The 20,000-nt window shown below is 30.7% G+C and overlaps 2 protein-coding genes across 4 annotated transcripts; both read right to left on the bottom strand.

Moving 5' to 3' along the window:
* Positions 1-145: 145 nt before the first annotated feature.
* On the bottom strand, positions 146-4,758 carry LOC105124911 (mitogen-activated protein kinase 12-like). Of its 3 annotated transcripts, none has more exons than XM_011025121.1 (10): positions 4,522-4,758; positions 3,564-3,972; positions 3,309-3,436; positions 3,088-3,147; positions 2,299-2,448; positions 2,035-2,190; positions 1,778-1,915; positions 1,602-1,675; positions 892-996; positions 146-795 (listed from the first exon to the last, which is right to left on the bottom strand). In XM_011025121.1, exons 2-10 carry the CDS (start codon positions 3,967-3,969, stop codon positions 537-539), a joined length of 1,476 nt encoding a protein of 491 aa, XP_011023423.1. In that variant the 5' UTR covers positions 3,970-3,972; positions 4,522-4,758; the 3' UTR covers positions 146-536. The 3 variants fall into 3 exon arrangements, with proteins under 3 accessions (XP_011023423.1, XP_011023433.1, XP_011023414.1); XM_011025131.1 differs by lacking the exon at positions 4,522-4,758 and adding an exon at positions 4,197-4,290; XM_011025112.1 differs by lacking the exon at positions 4,522-4,758 and adding an exon at positions 4,082-4,287.
* Positions 4,759-11,485: 6,727 nt separating this feature from the next.
* On the bottom strand, positions 11,486-14,252 carry LOC105124926 (nudix hydrolase 25-like). The gene is made up of 6 exons (XM_011025145.1): positions 13,862-14,252; positions 13,594-13,644; positions 12,896-12,988; positions 12,606-12,700; positions 11,864-11,975; positions 11,486-11,770 (listed from the first exon to the last, which is right to left on the bottom strand). The coding sequence occupies exons 1-6, from the start codon at positions 13,925-13,927 to the stop codon at positions 11,666-11,668; spliced, it is 522 nt and encodes a 173-aa protein (XP_011023447.1). The 5' UTR covers positions 13,928-14,252; the 3' UTR covers positions 11,486-11,665.
* Positions 14,253-20,000: the final 5,748 nt, after the last annotated feature.

Consider the following 20,000-nt stretch of genomic DNA (forward strand, 5'->3'; position numbering starts at 1 on the left):
GGTTATATTTACTTCCTTGCACCGGGCAAGATAGGCTGTTTCCATGAATAACAGCCAAAAGTTTAATCAAATACAATGCTGTGCTGTGCCAATCACTCGTACATGACAGCAGTAAACAAACTTCCACTGATAAACAGGGGGCATGCAGCAAAATGGAGCAATCTTATTTGCAGTTTATCTGATAAAGAAGTAGAACATCAAACATTTGAAATTGCTGCCTTCTAAAATAAACCAATGACCAGCTATTTAATTTCACCTGCACAGTTGGTAACAATTAACTAGAGATGCATAACATGCAGCGGTACATTCTTCGTACCCCACTTTTTGAAGCCTGCTTTTCACGGTGCTTGTAGTTTGTAAATGTTATTACAGAAAGCAAGCAATAAAAGTGTTTACAGCAATACATCATTAGGAACATAGCAGCAGTAACCTATTCTAATACCCCTAACAGTTTGTTAGCTGAATAAATTCAATGTTTTCTGAACCACCCTCCTGTAGGTACCCTTCAAGGTTTGCAAGTAGAATCCCAACATTGATCAGAGAGCATGTACCTGGCGATCATTTCCGATTAGTCCCACACACATTGAAGCACAAATGCTGTCACTTTTCAACAGAGTACGCGCGCCACACTTGGGTTTAGTGGAGCTGGTCTGCATAGCTACAGCATTTCGATTAGCAGATTGCAGTTCTTCTGTAGCTTGCGACTTTGGGGGGCTCTGTACAGTTGCGCGAGAAAGAGAAGATGCATTGCGCTTTAAAGCATTGTCAGTTTCATCAGCTGTGCAGACTCGCTCCCTGCAAAAAAAAGAAGGGGCACAAATCAATAGAAATCCTTTGATCAAATAAACCATGTAGGGAAATTAACAGGTTTCCACCACTGCACCACCTTACCTAGGCAAGGAGGTCGCATGCTTCCTATGGTGAGGGCTGTTTCTGTCACTCGTACCATCTCCTTCCTCAAGATGAGCAAATTGTTCCTTAAAGCGATCCACTCCACTGGACAATGAAATCCAAAATGAGATAATAATCAATCACCGCGCTTTGAACAAACAAGGAGAAACCATCGTATTGTCACATAATGCATAGTTCTGAATTAATGTGACTAATCAAATCTAACATGCAAATGATATTCCCATTTGGAACAAAGTTTAAAATCCTCTCATGCAAACCTTTTTCTGTATAACACGTGGTGCTGCTTTGCCATGCACAATAGTAACTTGTTGGTACCATAGTTTTTGTAGCAAACTAGCAGTGAAATAGATCTCCCATCTCTATAAAGAAGCATCAACTGGATAATATAGTCGCTAACAGACATACACGCATCTAGTCGGGGGAAAGAAACTAACAGAAATGCAGCAAGAAAAGAAAGTATCAATGCTGTGGTCCCCAAGATGGACCTAATAAGTGCTTATTTCTATGAATAATGATGTTATTGACACCTTGAGGGAATTGATTAGCATTTTTTAATGACAGCTACAGTAGTATGCTGGAATGCAGGCTTCAGCATGCATAATTGAGACTAAATAGGTGTTCTATTGTTTTATGCATATGCAATTTCCTTTTTCATATCATGCCATTGCAATAAGATTTTAGTTCCTGACCTTGGATAAACAAAGTGAGTCTGATCTGTGCCCCGAAGGTACTCTTTTAGCATCTCTGGATGATACTCCAAAATCTGTTTCATAGAAAATAAGACAAATCACAATTAAAAACAAAGTAGGCTACCACCAAAAGAAGCAGAAAAGCATTATTGAAGCAAGCACCAGTATGATCATACCTCTCTGTAAATTAGCTCTCTTACATCATCTCTTGTCAATTTCCTCCTTTCAAATTCGAACTCAAGTTTTGAAATGGGTTTCCTTGAAGGTTCTTCCTCCTTATCTGCTAGTCCGTCAAAATATGGATCAGCTAAAGCCTGGAGAGAAAATAGAAACTAATATCAGGAAGGAAACTGTGTGAATCTGGATATACAAATCACAAATAAAAGGAGTGATGTAAAAAATAATGTTAAACTATCGTTTGACTAAATCTTATCTCTTCAGCAGATGGGCGATCTTTAGGATCAAATGCCAGCAACTGCTCAAGTACATGCAAAGCTGATTGATCTACATCTGGAAATTTTTTTGAGAAAGGAATTGGCCGCTTTTTCCTCATGCTGCTCAAATACTTCCTAGCTTTTTCATTACTAATCTGCATGTGTCACAAAAAAGAAGTGGTGTGAAAAGAGGAAAAACCAGATTTAGGAAAGGTTGAAGTTTCTAAAATAGCAGAAGAAATTGATTGAGAAAGGCAACAAACTCGAGCAATGGATTCAGCCGAAGGAGTGCCAAGCAAATCGGTTATGAGTTCCAATTGATGCACGACATTTTTTCCAGGAAACAAGGGTTTCCCCGTCAACAATTCTGCAAATATACAACCTATGCTCCAAATATCAATAGCAGGAGTGTACTGCAGAGCACAAGTTCAAAAAAAAAGTGTCAAACAAAATCTTGAATTCCAACTGAAAAATGGCCAGAGCAAAGCAATTTAGGCCACTTCATCCAAAAGAAAATAAACCATTAAAACTGGTAGTTTGGTGCATGAAACATAATTGAGCATTGGGAAATACTGGATAGCTGATGAAACAAAGCAACAAATGCACCACCACAGTTGATCAATCTGTCACGTCAAACTATAGCTTTAGAAAAACATAAGTTTTTCTGACACGATTTTATTAAAAAAGTTCACATTTCATGAATAACAAGGTGCACATCAATTTAACAGATGATGTTGGAGGGTTGCAGCTTTTGCAGTTCCAACTTCTAGATCAAATGTTTCCTACTGCATCCATTTCTTATTAAAACCAATTCATTGACAGACATGTCAAAATCCACAACTTATACGCAGATAATTAATTAGTAAAGTGAAAATGCATGAGTGTCACATCCAAAATACTAAGCTGGCTTAAAACAAGAAGAGTCAATGAGTAGACTAAGCAGCAGCTAAAAGATGGCTTCCAAAATAACACATACAGGCAATCAATCTTCTTTTTCCTTCAAATCATCTCTACATAATAAACGGAATAAGAAGGATTTATTATTTGCATGCCTTAGATGAAAAGGAGCCGCAGAGTTCAGGGGCACGGTACCATCGAGTAGCCACATAATCCTTGACAAAACACCAAAAAAAAAAAATGTTTATAAGCCACCACAGGCACCATATATAATAATATAATCTAACTAATGTTATGATCCTCTAAAACATTACAATTACATATATAACACAATCAATCACTGAAAGTTACAACCGTAATTCAAGAAGACACATACAGTCCAAAAAATAGCAGAAGGAGCATTACTAAATGACACACGAGCCAGCCCAAAATCACAAAGCTTCAATTTACAATCGGCATTAGCAAGAATATTTTTGGGCTTCAAGTCTCGATGAAACACATTTCCTGCAAAAAACAACATTTTCCAGCAACAAAAAACAGGTTTTGCTTTAGAGCAACTCATGATGTCCATATCGATCTATAATCAAAAACAAAAAATTAAACTAGAAAGCAGTCCTTTAAGTTCCAGAACCTGTATGTATAAATTTGAGAGCTCGAAGAAGCTGGTACAAGAAAAACTGGTGATGTTCAGGAGTGAGGTCATTATTTAACTTGATAACTTGATGAAGGTCAGATTCCATCAACTCAAACACCACATAAATATCTTTAAACTCTCTTGGAGAAGGAGGGAGCATAATATGTTTGATTTCTACAATATCAGGGTGTTTAAGCAGCCTGAGCAGCTTGATCTCACGTAGAATACGTGTAGCATCGGAGACATGCTCAAAAATGTTGTTCATCTTCTTGATAGCGACTCTCTCTCCCGTGTGAGTATCTATGGCGGATGCAACAACCCCATAGCTTCCTTTTCCGACTACTTCTTGAATTTCATACTGGCTTGCTTCTCCATACTCAGTGAAAAATTCTCTATCAAGCATGATCTGAACAATCAAAACAAAATTGAACAGGACCAGCAATTTATATCAGAAATCACGAGCTATGTAAGAGCTTAAAAAAAAAACACAACAGAAAAAACAGGAGCTGTGCTACCTTAATTGCTCGACGGTGAGGGAGATATGGAGAGAAGGAAGCAAGAACATAAATGGATTTTAATCAAAATCAAGATTCTGTTCTTTGTAACATAAGCAAACGTCTGTGCACGTACTTTATTTTATAGGAAAAGCCGAGTGATTGGGAGATTTTTCAACTGAAGTGCGGTCAGAAAGCATCAATTTTCAGTGTAGTTTTAATTTTATTCACTTTAACCAGTCAAGACAGGTGTTCTTTTAAATTATTCAAAGACGAAAAAATCAAGTTATTAATAAAATTATGATTCTCAAATTTATATATTTACCGAGAGCCTCTTTAGTCGTTATTTGACAAAGGTGGGTAAGAAAAACAAAAAAGACAGTGATGGATTTTAATTGCAGGAAAGAAGCGAAGGAGAGACAAGAGTACAGACAAAAGAGAGAGTTCCTCAAAATGCGTACCTTATCTTATCCACCCCTATGTTCACGGAGCATTAAACTATTTTTTGAGTATTTTAGCAGACAAGAGACGGCCTCGCAGACAGGCTAGGTGATATAGCAGCGAGGGGTAGCGTTCCATGAAGTTGTGAAGGAGATTGGACCTCCTCAGGAACCCCGTCTGGATGGATCTAATCTGAAGCATCTCAAAGCTTGAATTGAAAGGACATGCATCTATCTCCACTCCAGAAGATGGTTGTTTGGTTTTATTTGGACTGTCCTCATATTTATTGTGTCTATGATAATTTGTAGGGGTAATAATAATGAAAGTATCTCCTTTTTCTGAAAATTCAGTGGTGGGTGTGTTGCTTCTAATTCTAATCATATGCGGCATGGCTCCATTTTACTTCTTGTTTTTTAGTTTGATGTGGACATTTTCTTCCTCTATCGCCATTAGTTTATGGATTTCCTTTTCGCGATATTTTCTTGAATTAGAGCCAGCAGCAGTAACGATAACATCAAACTGAAGTATCATTTCCGTCAACATCTCAGCAACAATTACACAATTGTTGACAAACAAAAAATATTTTGAAATCCATAGCCAAATATAAATAGTTTACGTGCTATATTAAGTTTTCCCTACTTTCTTCTCTCTAATGGCAAAGCATCCTTACCCCCACGACCTTTTAGGGGAGGGGCAAGTCATGAGTGAATTCCTCGTGGCTAATTCAGCCCCCTTGTCGCTATCACGCCCAAGAACTCAAATTCGTGGTTCATAAGATGGGCATGGCCCGTCTGGTTGATTTCTTACAAGCGCAGTTTAAATCAGAATACGAACTTTCTAGTGGGGGAAATATGAATCGAAGTAATCTTTTTCGAGTGATTTGAACAATCGAGAGAACAAAAAAACTTAGAAACAGATTTTGACTGTTTAAGAACATCAATAAAAATAAAGATAAGCCGAGGAGCCGCTGGAAAAGGGACGGTGTCGGTGCTTGCCGGCCCGTTCAGAATACACGATTCTCCTCTTTCATTAGAGTGACCGAAGATGAATAGATCATTGAATGGTATTATAGAATAAATTAATTGAAGAAAATAAACAAACAAAATGGTTGATAGAGTGGTACATCTTAGCCGTTGAAATTGAAATACATAGATCTATAGTGCACACCGACGACCAGGTTTCACCTAACATGATAAGAAGCTGATGAAGATAGATCCTAATTTTTATAAATAAAAAAAATTGACAAATTCTTTAATTAAACCACCGGTCAGTTTGAAGAAATCAGACATGGCTCTCTTCGTCACGGTAATCATATGGGGCGGGAGGGGATCAGGGGATAGACTTGCAAAAGTTCTACGATTTTATTTGAACTTTAGGGTTACGTCAAGATATTTAATGCGTTTGTTACAGATTGGAGATCGGTCTCGACAATCAATGGAGAGAGTTCATCTTTCAATTTATTCTTCTCTCCACCTACCCGCAGGCCACACTCTCACACACACACAAAAAATAAAAATTAAAAAAAGGAGAAAAAAATAAAATCTTTCAATCCTTGTCTTGGTGTCACATGCAAATTGTTATCCAAGAACTCAAATTGCAGATATATAAATTGCAATGAAGGACGTTTGATCCATGCCTTATGCAATGGCCAAATCCATTGTTATACAACTGACATTTTGTTTTTTGTTTTTTTGGATACATTTCAGCAGCTATCATCAAACATTAGTTTTGGCCACCCAAAAAAATACCTATTCTAGGAAAATCTAATTTAAGGGAATGGAATGGACTCGGAACGGGGATCTGATATGCAAGAGCAACAAGCAGTTTTTAAAAATATGAACGCTCTGGGCTTTTTTTTTTACCTGGACTCGAACCATGTTGGTTTAGGAGAAAGCAACCTCAGTCAAACTGTCCAAACCATAATGGCCAGCTACGGAGAGAGGAATCTCCAGCCCAATCCATTTGAAGTTTAATTTATAAAGATTATAGTTTACAACCCACAAATATTCAGGTAAAGTAGAATTACCTAGTAGTATTATTATTAACCGGGATAGCAAGTTAGTTTTGAAATCTTCCGGATTTAACTATATGATTTTTAAAATAATTTGGATAATTAATAAAAAATATAATTTTATTTTTTAAAAATCAAAAAAATATTTTTTTAATATTAAAACGATTATATATTAAATTAATTTAGATGTTGTAACTTAACCCAAAATTTGAATTATGAATTACATTGAGTTTAATAATTTTATTTTTTTAATTATTTTTTTATTTAATGTTAAGATAAACAAATAAACACTTTTAAAATTAAATATGGACCAAATATTACAGTGTGTTTTTTGAAATTATGATAAATATAAATTAAAAAAAATTAAAAAAATCAAGAGAAAAAAAAAAGATTGGTCTGTCCATATAAACAATGAAGAAACTTTTTCCTGGCTCTTTTAAGGTATGTAGTTATATAAACAGAGAGATAGTTGGCTACAGCTCTTTTAGTTATGTAGATAATATCGGAACAGTGAAAGAGCCCATCTCTTAGCTCTTTTAATTGCGTAGATAATGTACGTGCATTTGAGAAAGGCTTCTTGGTATTTGGCGTGTATTTGTTAATATTATTAATGATGTTTTTTAATTGAAAATATGTGAAAATAATATTTTTTTAATTTTTTATATTAATATATTAAAGTTACAAAAACAATACTTAAAAAATTATTAATTTAATATTTTTTTAAAAAAATATACTTTAGAAATCAGTTTCAACTATAAAAATAAGCATTTATTTATTTTTATCGGTGAAAAAACCTAAGCTTTTTAAATGTGAAAAAAATATTGTAACTAAATAACTAGTTTTTGGATGCAGTACAATATTTTTCACATAGATTCATCGAACATTAGCATATTGACGGGGTATAAAGATTTTTTTGCATTTATGATGAGCACTATAAATGAATATATATTTTGGTATTTTTAATTTTTTATGCATGGTAAAATAATTTAGATGCCCTTGAAAGTTGTTTTTTCTTTGACTTGCATTTAAAGGCATCTAGGTATTTTCTTCAAGGTTTTTTTTGTTATTCCCATGTTGGTTTGGTGGCAATCTTGTGATTTGATAAAAATAAATATTATTTTAAAAGAATTATTGATACATATATTGCAAAACTCAGCATGTAGATAGCTCATTGATTTTCACATGTGGCTCCGTCCAATGATCAAATAGCATCTTTTACAATGGTATTTGAATCATTTTGGCATCCTTTTCATGTCTAAACGGTGCACATGTCTAGCGATCATTTGGTTTGGTGCTAACAATCTTCTCCCCTTCATCTATTTCTCCCTTTTGATTTTTACATTTTTTTCCTTTCAAATTTCAAAGCACCCTTTCTATTTGTTATTTTTTATATATATTTTTCCATATTTTTTATTATTTGTTTCATTTAGAATAGTTTATAAATTTTGAATTAATTTACAATTTCACCTCTCTTCGATTTTTTTTATCTTTCAAGTTTTGTCTCTATTATTTTTATCACTGTTTGTTTTATTTGAAATAATTTTTAAAATTGATTTTTTTATTTTGCAATTTCATGCTCCTTAAGTTTTTTATGTTAAATTTTATCCTCGTTTTTTTATTGTTATTTTTTATTTGATATATTGTTATTTTTTTAATTTCATCATTCAGAATTAAATTGGTTGAGAATTAAACTTCTTAATTGAACTCTAATCTAAGATTTCATAAGTTGCAAGTCTTAAAGATTATATTCTCATGTTTTTTTTTTAATTTCATCTCTTAATATTTATTTAATTTAATATCAGGCTTTGTTAGATTTTCTTATCTGCTTCTTATAAGATTTTCTTACTAGTTTTAAGAATGACTCAAGTTGTTTGAATTTTTTTTTAGTTTTTGTCAAGTTTAGCTTTTTCAAGAGATATTTAATTTTTTAAATTGAATTAAATTAATTGATAAATATAAACATTATATGCTCGCTTCATTATATTTGTCATGTCATGTTTTTTTAATTTTATTATTTAATATTTATTTAATTGGAGATTGAGTTTCGCTGATTTTTTTTACTTGCCTCCTATATAATTTTTTATTAATTTTGAAAATGACTTGGGTTATCATGAGTCTTTTTATTTGTTATTTTTTGTTAAATTTAGTTTTTGTACGCGTGAAATTAAATTAATTGATTAAATACAAATATAAGATGTTCACTTCATGATATTGTGTTAGTTCATGTTTTTTTAGTTTTGTACTTCAACATTTATTGAATTGGAGATTGGGCTCCATTAATTTTTTTTAATTGCTTTTTATGAGATATTTCACTAATTTTAGAATGACATGGTTTTTCTCCTATTGTTTTGTTTGTCATTCTTTATTAAATGTAATTTTTTAAAAATAATTTTTATTTTTAATTATATTAAATTACTTGATTAAATATGAGCATGAGAATTTAATTTTATGAAATTTTATTTTCTTCAACTAAATACAAATCAAGAAATTTAGTGTTGACCCATTAGTTGCTAAATTTTAAGAAATTTAGTGTTGACCCATTAGTTGCCAAAAAATTTTCTCATAACTTAAACATTTTTTTCAATTAAAAAACAGATATAAATGATCCGCAAGCATCGTAAATAATTAATAAAGAACTAAAGGGAGTAGAAAAATTATTGTTTACCCACAATCATTTTAATGTAGCTTCCAAAAAAGTTTATAGTAATTTAAACATTTTTTTTAAGTTTGAAAAAGGATTTAGGTGCACCGCAGGCACCATAAATAATTAACAAAAACTAAAAGGAGTGGAAAAATCATTATTTACCCATAACCATTGTAACATGGATCAAAGTAGTAATCTACAATATTTGATTTTTTTCTTCCTTTTTTTTAGCCTTTTATTCTTTTGGATTTTTGTTATTTTTTTTACAAGTTTTTTTTTGTCTTTTTCATCTTTTTATATTGAAGTGATTAAAAATTAGTTTTTATAAAAAAAAATTTGTTTTTTTATAGGATTAATGTGATATGTGAGGGTAATCAAAGTTGTTCCGGTTTATAAGTTTTGTGGGGTGTTTATTTATTTATTTATTTATTAATTGAACTTGACTTTGATCATGTATTTTTTTTCTCATGTAGTTTTTTAAAAAAGCATGTTATTAAATCTTATAAAGTTGATGGACTTATTCACGAGTTTAACTGGTATACGAGTATGACAAGTTTAATTTTTCTTTTTATATGAAATTATATTGATCTCAAACTTTTTGATATTGGGTTCCTGTTCGATTTTAAAATTTTTTATTTTTTTATTATATAATTAAATAAAAAATAATTTTTTTAAAAAAATATAATCACAATGAAGTTCATAATCCGGTTCACAAGTTTGAGGAGTTTACCTACCGACCGAATACGCTTGATTTTTTTAATTATTTTTTTTTCAATATTTGATTGTTTAGGAAATAAACTATATAATTTATTTCTATTTGCTTTCTATAGAGTTATCATGGTCTTAAATAAAATTATATTTTAGGTTTGATGCTTAATTTTACAAGTATCTATTTTTATCATGCAATTAAATAAAAAAAGTTTATAACATGTTTGATCTAATTTGTCGTTATCTTAATATTATTTTAAAAAGTTGTAATCTTGATTTTTTTAAAAAAATTAAACATTATTTTTATTGATCATCCAAGTTATTTTTAAATCTATAAAATTAATTTATTTAAATCGAGCTAATCCTATAAAATTTAATTGAAAATTTAAATCAGATAAAGTGCTCAATTAAGAAATTTTAAAATTAATTTATTTGGTCAGCTTTAATGACATTATAAATAAAGTCTATGCACTCTTAATATTCTTGAAAAAAAATCCACAGTAGATTAGTGCTATTTTGATATGTGAATTCCATACTTCTCGTAATTTTATTAGCTGCGATTTGTGTTCATAAAATATGGTAATCGTCTTTTTTTCCTGTGCCCAAGATAAGTTGCTAGAAAAGCTTTGAAAAAAACCTGCATTGGAGCACAGGTTAGAAAACTTGTAAATTGATTTTTTCCCCCCCTCGAGGCCCACAAGTTCCATGATAATAGAAACAAAACTTTATTTTGCTTTGTTCAGCGCATGATTCACCAGAGTTGGGTAACGTTTGTCATTGCCATTCAGATATTTTTTCAAGTACTTTATATATATATATATATATATATATATATATATAAAGAGAGTTTTTTTGTATATATATATATATATATATATATATATATATTAAGTGAGTTTAATTGATTTTGATACAGAATCATGAAAACATAAATTTTAAAATAAATAAATTTGATATTTTTTAAAACAAAAAATACTAGAAAAAAACATTTTAAATCACCTCACCAAACACACACTAAGGTCACATGTTTTTGCATTTACAGTGTAAAAAATCACATGTTTTTGCATTTGCAGTGTAAAAAATATAGTATGATGTTCGATAACTGTAAAAACTACATTTTATATTACGAAGCTCATTAAAAAAGTGAGTTTTCATAAAATAGGAAGAAATTTAATAATTTTTTATTTTTTTAAACTAATAATTTTTTAGTGTTTTAGATCATTTTAATTCACTAATATCAAAAATAATTTTTTAAAAATAAAAACACATTTTAATGTATTTTCAAATATAAAATACTTTAAAAAACAATCACAACTACACAATTACCAAACATTTTATATATATATTTTTTTTGTTATAAATAAACCCTCGACTCAATTTTTACAAAATATATATCTAAATCTAACTATCCACATTGTTTTTAAACTTACTTTTTTTTAATCACAACCAAGAAATATTATTTTTTAAGCATAACAAAGCCATGTACATCGCCTATCCAATACCTACCATACCGACACTACATGGCCTATCCAATACCTACCATACCGACACTACAACCACAACTACTATTTCTCTTATGATTTTAGGTTGTTTTGCCATTTAGAAAGCCTATGCACGTCAATTCTTCAGTAGGCAAGCAACTTACACAAACTCGAGAGATTGATTGAACAAGGAGTTCTATTACAGTTAAGCAACCATCTAATTTTGAAACTCTCAACTGCCACATCCATTTACAAAGAACAAAAGTCCTACAGAGTCCAGATTTCATGTAGAGAGATCTACAAAAGCACACGCACACCATTTACCACTTCGAAGATTTACATTTAGCAGCTATTCCACTTTCATTCAAGTAAGGCCTAAATGTCCTCATGACTTCTTCATAAGTTGGCCTCTTGTAGTCCACTGCCTGTGAACAATCGCTCGCTTATCTCAGTAAGAAATGAAGATTCAAATGTACATAATATACTGTTATAAATCCTTGCTCGTTTCTGCACCATACCTGTTCAATAACTTCTTCAGGACTTGTCCATTTCCACTCTGCAAATTCAGGATCTGCTTCACCACTTGCTAAGTTGATCTCACTCTCGTCTTTTGTTAATCTCATAAGAAACCTACCATCCAAAAACCCTGAAATCATATGCAGAAGCAGCAGGATAGAACACAACGTATATCCTTCCCCATTGATCCCGTACCATATCTCTCCAATTATTTCAAAACGTGATTATTTCATATGCACAAATAAATTTGATAGCAATTAGCATAACAACACAACGCATGTAATCATAAGAAAGAAATAACTGAGTTTTCTCACTGCATAAGATTCGCAAGATCAAATAAAATTCTCTGTCATTACAAATGTTTAAAAGTCAATTTGAGATTGACGCTAAACTTTGTCCCCTCTTTCGTTTTCCCTGTTCTATATCTGAATTTTTATAGCCATCAGATAACAAGAAGTGCGCATTGAGGTTCAAGTTCATTTAAAATGGACTCAGATACTGACACACAGAAATGAGGAGTTATAATACTGAAAGGGATTGGATTTAGGATCAGAAAACTTAGATGAAAATGTCACGGATGAAAGGTCCTGAAATTTTGTTGCATTTTAGTGGCTATTCACAAAAGTTCTAATAGTGCAATCATATTAGATACTGCACAGTTAATTTCTCCAATTTAAACCTAATGTTATCTTCTTTCTCACTGTCAGATTGTGTACTCGATCAGAGAGAGACAGAGAGGCTCACCACTTTTGTGCCTGTCCGTGCCATTCACCTCCCCAAAGACGATTCACTTTGGCTTTCACGGCAGGGGGGAAGTCATAAGTCAACCAATTTGGAACCTGTGAATACAGAGCCAGCAAAACAGAAAAGGATTGACCATCAATTCAAGATTATATCTTAAAAGATGCTTTCATAAGAGTACTTGAGAGATTGTTTACTTTCACTGTAGTCATTACAAAATTTAACATGAAATTAACTAGTTACTAAGAGGATTGTTTATACTAGTCATTCGGTTAGCAAAGTTGATACCCAACCTCGGCAATAATTTCAGCAGAGACTATCCCAGTTTCTTCCAGCAGTTCCCTGATGGCTGCAGACTTAGGCTCCTCACCATCTTCAATGCCCCCCTACCATGGGAAATCACAAAGATGAAACACATAAGCTTAGCTGAAGGGTGGAAACCATGGTCGAACAAGAACTAATGTAAATTCAGAGAAAACAGATATAAGATTTCTTATCAGACATCTGCAAAGGTTGGTCTAAGTGCATCCCATGAATAACCCAAGGCGAACCCACTAAGTATCATACTACTCATTATCTAAAACTCTAGGAAGCTTCCTGCGGAGCAGGGTATCCTAGAGCATCACAAATTATATTCATTTCATTTATCAAATGCCTGGATTTGGTATAAAATGCCAAAGTAAGTTAAAAAGCGGAACAGACGTCCACTACTTGCCCGGCAGCGAAGTTCATCGCATTGAGAATAATTGAAATCTAGTCCGAATGTAAGCCAAAATTTTGATCGGTCCGAGAAATCACCTCAGTGATCGCATTAAAAACTAAGATTACTTAATACTAGAGATGAACTGGAATCACAGAATTATTATTCTCTGCACTAGAATAGCAGATGATAAGCTCAAGCAAGCAGAAATAACAAGAAGTTGAACGATTTCAGCACATTTGTTAGGAATTAATTACTTTTTCAGAAAGATCAAATCCAATGCGGCATTACCTGAGGCATCTGCCATGCTCCTGGAACATTTAATCTTGATGCCACAAAAACCTGCAAGGCGTATTATCATGTCTTCTCGTTAAATATGATTTTAAGAAGTGCAGGAATATTATAACAAACTTCAACGAAGAAAAAAGGGGGGGAAAGCGATCGGTTGTCTAGAAATTGAACTAAAATTCCATCAATTAATTAAAAGATAACTGCACAGGTAATCAGCTAATGTAATAAAATCAGAAGAAAGAAAAGCAAAAGGAGGCGATGAGCAGACCAGGTTATCAGAGTTGATGAGACAGACACCAACGTTGGGGCGATATCCAGAGGGCAGACCATCCATTTGCTGCCTGCCTTGTCTTGCCTCTCGTTTTCTTTTCTGATTGATGATAGTTACTGTTAATTATACAAGAGAAACACAAAGGCAAGCAGCAATTAAACGCCTTCTTTGCTCAGTGTGATGGGGAGAGATTTTTCAGAAAGATTGAAACAAAGAAACAGGTGGGTTTTGTGGGAATAAGTGACCCTGACCATGAAAAGTGGCTGACTCTCTTTTTTAAATGAAAAGAATTATAGACAGGCTGATCGAGAGAAGTTTGAGATTTTGTCCACTCTTCCATTTATCCTGCGCACCCCACTTCTCCCCACCCAGGCCATCGTTAATTCATTATTTAAATCAGCTTCATGTCAGTTCTGCTATTTATGAGTGCCTCTGATCTCATATTTTGTGGTGAGCTCGCGCTTTGATTCTTTGACGTCTGTCTTCGAAATGATTCTGCCATTAAATTCATATAGCTTTTTTTTTTTCTTTAGTGGCGATTAATATAACATAGTATATTAGTTAGAACTTTAATTTATGACACAATGATTTACAACTATCATGGAAATGGTTGGGTTGAGAAATGCATAATAATAGTTAAATTCTTTTTTACTTTAACTTGCTAAGTGCATGCTTGACCTGTACTTTTCTACTTTTTATTGTTTTATTTAAAACAAAACATCAAATAAATATTTTTCAGAATTTTAATAATTAGTTGTTTGGATTTTGAGAGTTGGAGATGATTCCTATAAAAAACACCTTAAAGGTATATTATATTTTACTTGAAAATCATGAAAATAGTGTTTTTAATATAAAAAGCTAGACCTTATTTAAAAATCATGAAAATAATGTTGATATTGTTAGTATGAAAAATTATTTATTTTATTTTTAAAACAATAATAGTTTTTAATATTTGAATGGTTTGATGTGTTTAATTTAACATGACAAAATACATAACATATCACATATAACAAAAATAATCAAATTTTAAATCATTTATTCACCTGTTAAATTTATTTTTATTGTTAACTTCAACTAATTATGAATTTATGTTTTATTGTTAAATAAATTTATAATAAATGAGATGACTTTGATTGTTTTTTTTTACTCGTAAAAAATCACCAAGCCAAGACAAGTAAATAATCTATCAAAAATGTTTTTAATTCCAATACATGGTATTATCAAGATTAATATTGTCATTTTTTATATGTGTGTGTAGATAGAGATATATTTTAGCTTGGTGACTTTTGTATATACTTTTTTAATATGGAAGAATGGTTTTTTTAAAAATAAAACTATTAAAATTTGTAAGGAATTCTATTGTACTATGGATTTTAAGACTTCTCATTAAAAAATACTCGACAAAGAAATTTGTTTTTGAACTAGCCATTATTCATTTTGTGTATACGTGTGTCCACGAGACTAGTTTAATAGTAACTAGACTACTAAATTATAAAAATAAAAATAAAGAAAAATACGTTGGCCTTGTTTTTACCATCCAAGCTCCAAAATAAATAAAAAGAAAAAGGACCGGGCTCATGGTGATTATTGTGCGGGCTACCACTCCTTGTGGAAACTCACGGAGGCGACGGAGGCGCACGATAGCAAGTAGATAAAGAAGGGCGATGTGTTCAATGAACGAACACGCGGAGATGAGAACTTGGGAGAAAGCACTAATTGACAAAACGCATATCAAAAGCAAGTGGGAGAGAGAAGGCGTTGACTTTCAGTACAGAGAGAATCGCAAATAGAAATTATACTAAACTATATAAGTGGAAGCAGCATCTTTCATCCATGATGCACATTTATCATTATCATCGCAAAAGAAAATGAAAAAATAAATTAATTAACAAAAACTAGACGAAAAGGAATTTTAGATGTGTTTGGTATTATAATAGTAATAATAATTTAAAGTATTTTTTATTTAAAAATAGATTAAAATATTTTTAATATCAACAAATCAAAACAATTTAAAAATATAAAAAAATTATTTTAAATAAAAAATTCAAAATTTTAAAAAACATAATTTATACAATTTCCAAACACTCCTTTGCTATCATAATTTTTATTGCACCTCTAAATGTATTGACACTTTAGATTTAGTGTAACTATGAATTGTATCAGTAAAATTATAAAGAAAACCTGGATAGTGAAAATAAATTTTTTTTTTTTCACAGTACAATTGCTCAACTATCTTTAGAGTAAAATATTATTTTTAAATAGTGTGTACTAGTTGTTTTAACTTTTTATAAAATAACTATATTAACATTTCATTCAAGTTATCTTTAACTTGTATTAAGTATTGTAGTCTCTTTAATATGTGTTTTTGTTATTATTTTGTTGTATTTGAACAATTTGGTGTCTTAACATGTATAAAATATTATTTAATATTAAAAAGTTGATAGCAAATTTTATTTACGTGGAATACTATAGTTTTATCTATGTTCTTGGTATAGTATGTGCAGCAACTTCTAGAAAACAAACACTTATTTTGATAATGGTGTTTGAATTTTCATGGGATCATTGTCATTTTTATGCGACACATGTTATAGAGGAATCTTTGTTTTGATATCAATCACCTTTTTTTTTTTTTATTTAATTTTTCCTTTTCAATTTACAGGTTTGACCTTACAAATCTTCACGACATCGCTATTATTCTTGGTATCAACCCATCAATTTATTTTTCTTTTAAATTTTATTATTTTTTATTTAAAATAATTCATAAAATTGTATTTTTCTTTCAATTTCATTATCTATTAATTTTTTTACTTGTCAAATGTGATCTCAATTTTTTTAATTGTTGTTTTTTTTATCATTTTCTTAATTAAATTTATTATTCTATTGCATTTTTTTATATTTTATTTTATTTTTTATGTTGAGTTTAATCTTTATTTTTTATAATTATTATTTATTTTATTTTGAATTATCTTTTGGTTGAAACTTTAATTCTCATCTGACTCTTTGATATTTTGTTAATTGAGATTCTACTTATTAAAATTTTAGCTTTATAATTTTATATTTTATATGGTTTGATTTTTATAAAATAATTTTGGTGTTGGAACTCGGATTATGAATTTAAAAATTTATGATAAAAGTGGGAGCACGGTAATGCATAACCAGCATGAAAAGACATGGAATAAGTTGAACTATGATTAAACGTAAATAACTCTCAAGTCTCGTTTCATTTCTCAGTCAATATTACAATCAAGCTTGCCACCTAAATAAGTTTATAATATTTTTTATACGCTAGAAAAAACCTAGCCTGGGCTAGAAAACGAAAATCAAAATCTTTATATATGAAGGGAAATAGCATAAAATCCAAAACAAATAATAAATTTAAAAATATCCAGGAGAAATAATAAAACTAGTCAAATAACAACACTTAGGCATGAATTCCAATTCTAGAAGATCAAACTGTTCAATAAGTGATGCAGTAGCTTCTCACAAAAAAACATTATATATAATTACTTGAAAATATTTTAGTATGAACCCATAATTGTATCTTCTGTTATTATAATTTTAAGCCACTATCTTGCATGGCGTGAAGAAGCCTTTTTTCTAGGCCTAAGCCCATCTTGCTAGCATATGATATGGGTTGATTTCATTTTATTTTAAAAAATTTTATTATGTAATTTTTAAAAGTTATCGTGATGAGTTTTGTAAATTCATCAAGATAAATATTATTTTGTTCAATTTATTTATTATTATTGTTTTTTTTATAATATTAGTAAATTAAATGGTATTGCTAAATCTGACAAAGTTAATGGTAAGACTCTCAGATTTCTCTTAGTTTTTTTTTAGTTTTTTTAACACTATTGTTGCCTGGGTATCTTTACATTGAAAAAAAATATAGCATGCGAGCCAACAATCTATTTTTCATTGGTCTTTAAGATGGCCGTAATTGAACAAAGCCTGCTTTCTTTTCGAGAACAGGAAAAAGGAAAGTGAAAAAAACATAGAGGACGACGATGAGCTTGGCTATCCTATATTGCTCTGCTAAATAAAGTCTTTTTCAAGCAACTGGTCCTAAAACGTTCCTTCTCTGAACATTAGCATAATAAATACCGCGGTCCTTCAAATAGGACAAAATCACTGCACGTTATTCATGACCGAAAGAGATTGATGAATAACTATAGGAATATAAAATTTCAATATTTACCATGCCAGTTGCAGTATTCAATTACTGAAAATTTAACTATAATAAATACTTGATATTTTAATTTCTGTAACAATGACTTGCAATCTTGAAACGATGCGCAAAAACATAATATTAATTGCACTGGAAATTTCCTAATAATCATCTTGCTATTTGGGCCATTGGATTCGAGCAGAGACGATGAAAATAAATGACCGGAATCCAAATCGCAAACATTTCCGTAATAATCAAAGTATCGGTATTTTAACAACCTTGTAAAGAGAATTCCTCCGCCAACAAATTCCACGTGCCATCCGGTTTTCCTCGATGGAGCGCGCACGCTGATTTACAGAGCCTGGCAGAGTTCTGAAAATAGACGGCGGAGAAGCATTAACCGTCGTGATTTAAATATATTTTGGGAGACCCCGGGACTTCCATTCTTTTCATGTTTTAGACGATGGCCCGACAGGAGACAGAAGATTGACTTCTATTTCACGACTGAGTAAAAACAAGAGCGCTCGTGCTAATGCTGGTGCATTTGAGGACGTGAAGAAGACAGTAACTTCGACGTGTACTTTCTGAGCTAGTCAAAAGTTCCGTTGGATTTAGCTCTCCCACAAATCGAACTGAGGAGACAAGCAACATGCAGCTATCAGAACGCGCACTTAAAAAAACCGAGATAATCGGATTGATTTTTTTTAAAAAAAAAACGAGAGAGAAATGTTGAAATTACAAAATTACGATTAATTGTTGAGAGTTAAAAAGTATTATGATGAAATTAAAATAATAAAAAGGAGCAGGGTTTATGATGTAATTATTATAATAATGGGTTTATTTTACAGGGGAGGCTAAAATTAATATAATAATGTATGTATTATTAAAAAAATTATTTATTTAAATTAAAAATATTAAATAATAGAAAATGGGTCATATATACCATCATATGTCCCTGCTATTATCTTGTCCACAGACCCATTTAAATTGTTTAACTAGAGTTTAAGATCTGACATGCAGGCACTTAATTTGTTGAAAAACTAATTGAAGGATTAAATTGTACTTGTTAAAAAATATGAGGAACAAAAATTTTGAATTGAGGATTTGTTCACAAGAAAAATAAAACATAAGGACTGAGTAATTTTTTAAATACATTTTAAGAACCAAAATATATTTAGTAAAAAACTTCACATCATGACTAACTAATACATTTTATTATTATTATTATTATTTTAGTTAAAGTGAATGTTAGAGCTAGTTTGTATGTATTTTGATTAATTTTATGAATTTTAAAATTAATAATTATATAAATTTTTAATGATTTTAAGATTTGTAAAACTCGAATAGTTAATTTTTAAAAAACAAACTTAAATTTTGATTATTTAAGTTATACTTTTAAGGTTGCATTTTATTATTTAATTATGTTGGTGATAATAACTGATAAAATAATTCAATGAAAATAAAAATAAACATACATGGATGGATATTAAGATAAAAATAACAACAATACATGGACGTTTTGGATACAAAAGAAAGAATACAGAGATGTATCACACCATTAACCCATTACTGAATATTTAATTGATTTTAATGTCAAACAGTTTGATTTGAGGATGACAATGAATAATTAGAATACAGAGATGTATCACACCATTAACCCATTACTGAATATTTAATTGATTTTATTGTCAAATAGTTTGATGTGAGGATGACAATGAATAATTGATCGAGTTTTTACTTCTTCCGTGCCCAGTCGAGTATTTAGACATTCGCACTCTATATTGATTCCACTACCCGAGTATTTTTACTGTTAAGTTGTGAAATATACATGCGTGTATAATGTTAACACTAGGCATGTGTATATTAAATTATATTAAAAAAAAGATAAATATTATATGCCATGAATCGGGTTTTGTAATATTTATACTCAAATCTAAATATAATTTTTTAACATTAGATATAAACTAA

Source organism: Populus euphratica, unplaced genomic scaffold (assembly GCF_000495115.2).
Source record: "Populus euphratica unplaced genomic scaffold, PopEup_1.0 scaffold1.1, whole genome shotgun sequence".
Taxonomy (NCBI): domain Eukaryota; kingdom Viridiplantae; phylum Streptophyta; class Magnoliopsida; order Malpighiales; family Salicaceae; genus Populus; species Populus euphratica.